This window comes from Dermacentor variabilis, chromosome 1 (genome assembly GCF_050947875.1).
Source record: "Dermacentor variabilis isolate Ectoservices chromosome 1, ASM5094787v1, whole genome shotgun sequence".
Classification (NCBI taxonomy): domain Eukaryota; kingdom Metazoa; phylum Arthropoda; class Arachnida; order Ixodida; family Ixodidae; genus Dermacentor; species Dermacentor variabilis.
Genome location: NC_134568.1, coordinates 144,336,478 through 144,345,001, shown reverse-complemented (window position 1 = coordinate 144,345,001; position 8,524 = coordinate 144,336,478). Strand labels below are relative to the sequence as shown.

Sequence of the window (8,524 nt, the reverse complement as noted above, 5' to 3'; positions counted from 1 at the left end):
GCCCACTGCATTTACACTTGGAGGCCATTCTGATCTCTTAGGCTCATTGTTCTGCCGGGCTGACGTACCACCATGATATTATGAAAAAAAAATGGAAACACTATGCGTTAACCGATACATATGCAATAAGCTGGTATAGTTTATGTGGATACAAAACACATTACGTTCAATGGCCGCTGAGTCGATAATTTCACTTTACTACTTTTAAAACGAAACTACTATTTAAGCGGGTACAGTTTAACGAGGTTTTACTGTATATGATTTCATGACAAAGAAACACTGGAAATACATTATGTACACTTTATTTATATATGCATTTCCATATAGCCATATGGGAAACATGTCTGCATATTATGCCGGTACACATTCCAAAAGAAGGAAATACACTGTTCCCTTTTAACAATGATCCCCGAGAGTACAAAATGGTCACTTTATTCTGTCATGTACCTTAAGCATATAGGAAATAATTAACAGTAAACTGCATTTGTAGAAACCAGGCTCTCGCACCTCCTTGCCAGCTTTTCGAAATACCCAAGGCTGGAAATGGTAATACTTGGGCAAGTTTTGGCATTCTTTAGCCAATTTATATGGTAAACCTGACATAAGAAAAAATACAAAGTTTTCCAGTGCAGCAAAATGTGCTCTCACAGCATTCAGGCACATGACCTTTGGGTTAAAAGGCAGTGAGTACAGTAGGGTACGGTCAACAGATGGTCAGGTCGCATTGATCCTGATTGTTCATCTTTCAAGGACGGGAAAGACATGTCAAACAGTAGTGGCAAAGAGATGGGGCTACCATGCTACTAGGTGCATGGCAGCCCATTTGCTTTTAACAAAGGCAAGGAGGACAGGAGATACATAAATGCAGAGCCCATAGGAAAAATAATCTGGTCCATGTTGATATCTTTTCAATTTAATCGGAAAACAGACCCAAAACGTATATTTGTGCCAGTACCAGTTTCTGGCTCTCAGTTTACTTCAACAGTACTCACATTTGTAACCATAACGCAATAATGGTTGTCATCACTGCTTTGTTAGAATAGTCAACACAGTAGTTTGTTAAGCAACAACACCCAAAGACCATCCGACAACTGAATTGTAACGGTCTATGTACAAATAACAGGCCTGCTTTCAGCAAGGTATAGTATATCTGATCACAAGAAATTCACAGCTAGACATATGTTGCAGCTTGAGTATATGAACAAAAATGCAGCACTATTGAGCAATTCATACAGGCAGACTATGCGATAATTTGGAGAACTTATGTCTAAAGCATCTTAGTACTCAACAATTATATTAATGAACAGGCAAAACTGATTTCTTTCGTGGCAGACATCCAACTACATGTACCACTTAAGACCTACCTCTGCCTTCTGTCTGCGATAAGCAAAAAGTGACTAACCACATGTTTGTAAAACATACAACATATGAAATTAAATGTACTGCAACAACCAGAGCAAAAGATTTGTCAATGCTAACAAAATTTGTTTTTGAACACTGTTCACCCAATTTGCTTGCTCTTTCGTGTAAAATATGAGAACTGGCTAATCAACATCTTCAGTTCTGGGACAGGCAAAGAAAAAATGTGACAGATCTTGAGGCAAGAGGTCAAGGAACTAAGGAACACACTATCACTTCTGGGAATAAGTAAACAAAATAACTATACTTTGTTCAGGAGTTTGACAAAGTATGTTTTAGATAACCATGACTAACTCAATATAGTGTGAGCAGGCTTTTGTGTCTGTTGCAGGAAATAGTAGTTGTTCCCATATCTATAGTCACTCCAGGCCACTGATATAAGTACAGCAATTAACAGGATCATGTAAAATTGACTTCCAATTGAGAGAACTTTGTCAATACTTAAACTGATGTTGCTGTCCATAACAGCTGTGCTTCTATAAAAGAAAGGCAAGTTGTTCTTGCCATTTACTGGTTGAAAATGACAGCCAATAATCTTGAAGGCTCCTTGGTACACAGCACACCTCCCATTGCCATAAAAACATTGGAAATGAAGTGGTGTGCATCAGGTAGCACACAGATGCATGCACATATAACAGATTCATAAAACAAAGACTCAACAGCAGTGGCCACAGGGAGCACAGCAAATACACAGGTGACAATAGGGGACTGACAACGACTGCTAACGGCACTCCTCAGCCGAGCCCTCACGTGAAGAGTCCCTGTCATCCTCTGCAATGTGGGGTACCGGCTGCTGGGACTCCGACTTGGCCACAAATGTGGTCCACTCATTGGTACGGACATCGAGAAATTCAACAGTGTTGAGGAAAGCCTTGCCATTGAAGCCACCCACAGCAAAGAGCCGGCCACCTACTACGGCAACGCCCACGTTAGCACGGCAGCTGGTCAATGAGGGGCCTGGGCTCCAATTGTTGGTCTGTGCATCATACACTTCGACACTGCAGAGGGAGCGCACCCCGTCATGGCCACCAACTGCGTAAAGCTTGCCTGCACAAAAAAGTAAGAGAAGGGTATTCCCACCAATTCTTAATATAAAATAATGTGGGGGCACATTTAAGAAGATGAAAAGACTACTAATGACTGGTACAGCAACCACAAGAAAACTGGCTATCACACCATCCACATTGTCTTGTTTGTCATTCGATGTGTTTGCCAAGCTGCTAACCCTGAAATGCAAACCTACACTTGGAACATGTCACTTCAGTTTCAGAAACCAACAAGAAACTGAATTTTCAGTAACAATACCAGTGATTCTGACTTTTAGCAGATAATAAAGAAAAATTAATTAAAAAAACCTCCATAATGACCCAAGAAAGAAATTAAGGGTCTTGCTTGAAAAGTTATTTGTTCCTGCAGGAACCATCCTGGTCAATAAGGAGGCCTAGTTGTAATATAGGATTCCTAATAAATACTTGTCACACAGGCACTTCACAAGCTGTGCCAGTGGACCTTGTGGTTTCTCAAGCTACAGTGCAGTCCACTTATAACGATATAGAGAAAAAGGAAAATATGATCGTTATAACCGATGATCGCTATATCTGGACTGCAGTTATTAAAGAAAATATTACAAAAATAAAAAAATGCGGAACATACCTTTGTAGCTACGAACTCGAATTCGCTACTTGCTCTAAAGAATAAGAAAGTAGGCTGTGAAAAACAAATTTTATTTCTAGCACCAATGACCGTGTCAAGGGTTAGGCGCACCGAAATAGTCCGAAATCTGCACTTGCTTTTGCAGAAGCTTCAGCTTCACAACCACGATGTGCATGGATTCAAGCTACTGCGCGAACACTGGCGGCAATCCTTTAGCATGCATAAAATCAATTAAGGAGTCGATTGACGACAGTGCACTTTGCGTGGACATCGTGGTCGGGGTCAAGGAGCCACTGTCAATCTCGTTGTCACTGTTGCTGCTGCCGTCGCCACCGTCGCACAACTTTGCCGTCTGTCGAGACAGCACATCTTCGGTGATTGCCTCGTCGGTGACCTCACCGCAGAACGAGGCAGCACTGTCTGCAGTCAGGAGCTCCTCCAACGCACCACCTGTGTCACCAGTAGGAAAGAGCTCCCAGAGCTCGGTTATGTTATGTCAGCGGTTTCCACCGTGTTGGTCTCAGCGGGTTGTGCAAGTTCGTCCTGATGCACAAAGCCTGCCTTTTTGAAGCAGTTGTATATGGTTGACTGCTTTACTTCATAACATGCATACCATGACAGTGCACTTGCGTGGACATCGTGGTCGGGGTCAAGGAGCCACTGTCAATTTCGTTGTTACTGTTGCTGCTGCCGTCGCCACCGTCGCCACCGTCGCACAACTTTGCCATCTGTCGAGGCAGCACATCTTCGGTGATTGCCTCGTCGGTGACCTCACCGCAGAACGAGGCAGCACTGTCTGCAGTCAAAAGCTCCTCTATCAACGCACCACCTGTGTCACCAAGGAAAGGGCTCCCAGAGCTCGGTTTATGTTATGTCAGCGGTTTCCACCGTGTTGGTCTCAGCGGGTTGTGGAAGTTCGTCCTGACGCACAAAGTCTGCCTTTTTGAAGCAGTTGTATATGGTTGACTGCTTTACTTCATACCATGCACCATAAACGAAGCGCACGGCTTTCAAAAGGCTGATCTTCAGGTCAGGGGTCTGCATGACCCGACGTGCCAGGAGGTGTGCGGTCAATGGCTAAAATTAGCCACTCCAGCATGCGCCGCCGATACAGGACATTAAAGTTGGCGATCACGCCGGCGTCCAATGGCTGCAGGCCTGCCGTAGTATTCGGAGGCAGAAACATAAATTCGACAGATGTTAGCTCCAGGTTAACGCTGTGTGCGCTACAGTTGTCAAGTAGCAACACTACTTTTCTTCCTTGGCCTTCAATTATACTGTTGAACTCAAGCAGCCATTCTTCGAACAGGTCGCGGGTCTGCTGCGATAGCGGACCAGGATGCGCCGATTCTTAAAGCACGTTGGCTTCTTCGATCGCCTGATCATGAAAGGCTCAAGACGATGGCTCCCGTCCATATTAACGCACAGCAACACGGTCACCCTAAGTTTAGAGTGCTTCCCGCTGGGGCCTCGATCTCCTTTAAGAGCGTGAGTCTTCGACAGCAACATTTGAAAAAACAGCAGCTTCGTCGCAATTATATATGTCCTTTTCTGCGTAGCGCTCCAGCACACCGGGCAGCTTTGTCTGCAGCCACTGCTTCTTTGCCTGTGTGTTCAAAGACGCCGCTTCCCCTACCATGTTTTTGTAAACGAATTCCATGTCGCTTTTTAAAGCGCTGAATCCAGCCTCCCCCAGGTTCAAAATTTGGGCGGCCCAGAAGAAAAGCGAAGTTTTTCGCTTTGGTGGCAAGTATTGGCCCACTAATAGGCACATTATTCGCGGGTTGCGATGAACCACTGGTAAAGCGCCTCTTCAACATCGGCATACAAAGGGTCTCTAACCCTTTTCCGCTGATCGGCATGGCCTCTGATAGCTCCTGCCTTCACAATCGTGGTGCTCCCAGTTTTCAAGATGGTTGATATCATCGACTGGGCGTGCTCATACTTCTTCACGAGGGCGCTAGCCTTGAAGCCGCGTCGAGAGTGCTGCAAAATATCCACCTTCGAACTGGGTCACTGGGTTGTACCGTTAATTGCACGCTGCTTCGGTGGCATCAGCCTGCTATCGAGAGAGAGAGAGTCTGAGTGCGGGACGGACGCCACCGCGCCGCTTTGCTTGTCGCTTTTTTTTTCTTTCTCTCTCTTTTGGAGCGACTGTAGCCGACGCGCATGAAGCAGCTAGCGCCATCTTGTGGCGCGCTGCACCTACTCAGGTACTCTCCGGTGCGCGGGCGCGGCGGGACGCACTGCGCGGCAATGCGGCAGATACGAACTTGAACATCGCCTCGTCTCGACATTGTTCGTTTCAGGGAACTAAGCAACGCAAATACGATTATTTGGCACAGAAAACGCCGTCCAGACGGCAAAATTTTGATCGATATATACGATATGCGGTGAATAACCTATCATTTATAAATGTTTTTTTTTTTTTCGCCATAGACCTAATGCAAAAAATGACACTCTCATGTCGACCCATCGTTATAACCGAAATATTGTTATATGTGGTATCGTTGTAAGTGGACTGCACTGTATAGAACTCGCAGGAGTTGTTGCAACACAGCAAAACTAATGGCCATGAAGCAAGATTATAAGGAGCGCTGACTCGGGTATCTAGCAATGCATTCATTTTCTGTCCTGAATTTCACACCTACATCACATGCTCTGTTTCTGCTGTGCTTTCACCCTTCACTCCACCTCCTTGCGTGTTTGTAGCTTTACCCCACACTTCCATCTAACCCCTCTCCCGGCAGTTACATGTTTAGTGCAGCATGACAACCGAAAGTGATAAGGCTGCTGACAGCTGCTTTTGTGGCCAGGAGCGAGAACCTGCGTGCGACTCAAGCATAGTCTGCTTAATAATAATAATTAAAAAAAAAAACTGACTGTGGCAGGAAGCTGTTGTCTGCTTGGGAGATTGCCCGCAAATGCCTTAATAGGAAGACTAAATTGGTCTTTCCTTAACCCTTTCAGGGTCAATGACGTAAATATACGGCACCGCGAACAAGTTCAATATGTTCGATGCCATATATTTACGGCGCTGTCTTTACGTTTAAAATGCGCGCCAATTTCCTAACTTTTTCTTTTCTGCCACTATGTGGGAATACAGGGAATCTTTTCGCGCGCCTCCCTTTCTCGGTTTTTGTTGCATGGTTTGTTTTAGAGCTAATTTGCTCCCGCGCGTCTATAAACTACCGCTCGTGCATTGGCGCGCGCGTGGGTGGGCGGAGGTTTGGGTTTTGTTCGGTGGCGGTTTCGGCTACTGGCACTTGCAAAACTGATGGCTATCTCGTTACTAATCGCTCAAAGGGCGACCACTTGTTTCTCGCTCGTTTAGTGCTCAAAGGGCTTCCCATGCGTAAGCATAGGAAGGATGCCGCCGTGCATGCTTTCCATTGCTTTTTTTTTTTTTTTGGAGACTTGCGAGAACTAATTGCCTCTGGTTGGCGATAAGATGAAGATTAGCGGAAGCTTGTCACATGTCTTGCTTTTTTGATGGGCACACAACCACACAGTTTTCATGAGTGCGCGCACCTACGCAGTTCGATTACGCTATGGATGTACATATTAGTGCAAGAGCAGGAACATTTGAGTCTTGCTAAATATTCTCGTGTGTGCAATTTCAAAGCCTTGGACTATGTGTATAACAATCAAATTTTTTAATTCTTATAAGTTTATTTCCTTTCTTTATTGTTATTCATGCATGAAGAGTACATATATACCAAAGCAAAATATTGTTTTCTCACTTTACGGTCACCCTAGAAAAATTACGATAAATTTTTTTCGAAACAAGTCCCTAAGAAGAATTGGAATCTGCAATAAGAAAAATCGACCCTGGACGGGCGCATATGGCGAAAAAAATCGACCCTCAAAGGATTTAAAGGTAAGTGGCAACGAGTTTTGTCTTGATGTGCAAGTACTACAAGGAAAAACATGTACCACTTCCACTAGTTATTTTACTCTAGGGACCATAGCAAAGAATCTCGTACCACTGACAGAAGTGCTTGACCTCTTGGTGGGGTAGGTGGATGGAGAATGCGATAGGTCCAGCCTATGCCATTTTTCCTGATGCTTCATACACTTTTTTGCTGAGCTGCTGTAAACATGAAGCTAAGAGCAGCAAAATTTTTCATAAGGTACTTAATTTGATGCTTGAGCGGTGGCTATTAATGTGGCTTACAAGTAGTCACTTAATGCAGTTTGCTTGCAATTGCACTAGTTTGAATGCCTGCCATCTGGTTTCGCATAATGTCAAGAGATGGCATGCTACAATGTAAAACGTGGTGTTTTTTGTCCCAAAGCTACTCCTGGGCTGTGAAAAATTAGAAGGTTATGGAATAATTTAGACCAGCTCAGTATGCAGGTATTTTTTCGCAAATCGCCCACACAGGAAATTTTTTTTAGCACCAATGAGTTAGTAGTAATCACTGAGAGCTCCCTATACACATCTGGCTATTTTCAAATTCACACTAAAAGAAAGCACAAATGTTGGAGGCCTCGTACCATTATACTCCACCACTCCACAGCCTCTCCTGGCATTCTGCAGGGATGCCATTTCTGTCCAAGTGTTGGTTATTGGGTTGTACTTTTCCACTGAGGCCACACATGTCCAGGAGTCGCAGCCACCAACAGCATACACCTCTCGATTCAAGCAAGCCACTCCTGCTTGGTAGCGCCCTAAAAAGAAAAAAAAAAAAACCCCAGGTATTATTCAATGCAACATTTGGATAACATTCCAATTTGGTACGCACAGTATAGAAAAATAAACGATTTGCAGTTCTGCATTAGAAAAACTGGAATTATGAAACTCTATTATAATAGAGTACCATTGACACATTACACTGCTGTAGCTGGGGGGCTCACATGCATTGCACTTCTCATACCTAAGGATAGGAAGTATACATGCAAGTACAGTCAAGCACTTCAATGAACATGTCTACTACAAAACGGCCTGCTCGCAATAGAAATGTCCCAGTTCTATTGCGAGCTGTGTGGTGACAACCTATACAACGAAGTGACCTGTGTAACGAATGACTTTGGAGATCCCAAGCACTCGTTAAAGGCAGATGACTAATTGTAAAGTTACTCAAGATGCCAAAATAGCTTACAGGTCAATACAATCCAACTCAATTCCAATTTTATCAACCATGCTGAGTGGAAGATCCCAATAAGAAATATGGGCAGCGTACTGCATTAACCAGCGACTACGAGTGAAGAACGATTTAGAGTGAAATTTATGTATTTTTGATATTTGCCTCAGGTACTGGCTTGGCTGTGTCACTAGACCTTGGAAATTGTCAACAAGAACACTTAGTACTTTGCACCATTGTTAAATACTTTTCCAGAACTGCACTAATTAACCCATGAAGTACTCAATTCTTTACTCTTGGCAGAAAATACAGTATGTTTTAAGCTACTTTTCTGGTAAGATGGTGCAGGTGCAAGGCAGCGAATT

General features: G+C 44.0%; 1 protein-coding gene across 9 annotated transcripts in view; it reads right to left on the bottom strand.

Moving 5' to 3' along the window:
- Positions 1-286: 286 nt before the first annotated feature.
- Positions 287-8,524, bottom strand: part of LOC142585837 (influenza virus NS1A-binding protein homolog) — a 100,416-nt gene continuing 92,178 nt past the window's right edge. For all 9 annotated transcript variants that reach the window (XM_075696917.1, XM_075696909.1, XM_075696892.1 and 6 more), the window contains 2 exons: positions 7,573-7,746; positions 287-2,466 (listed from right to left, as the gene is read on the bottom strand). In XM_075696917.1, coding sequence (XP_075553032.1) covers positions 2,141-2,466; positions 7,573-7,746 — 500 coding nt within the window. In that variant the 3' untranslated portion in view covers positions 287-2,140. The remainder of the gene's footprint in view (positions 2,467-7,572; positions 7,747-8,524) is intronic.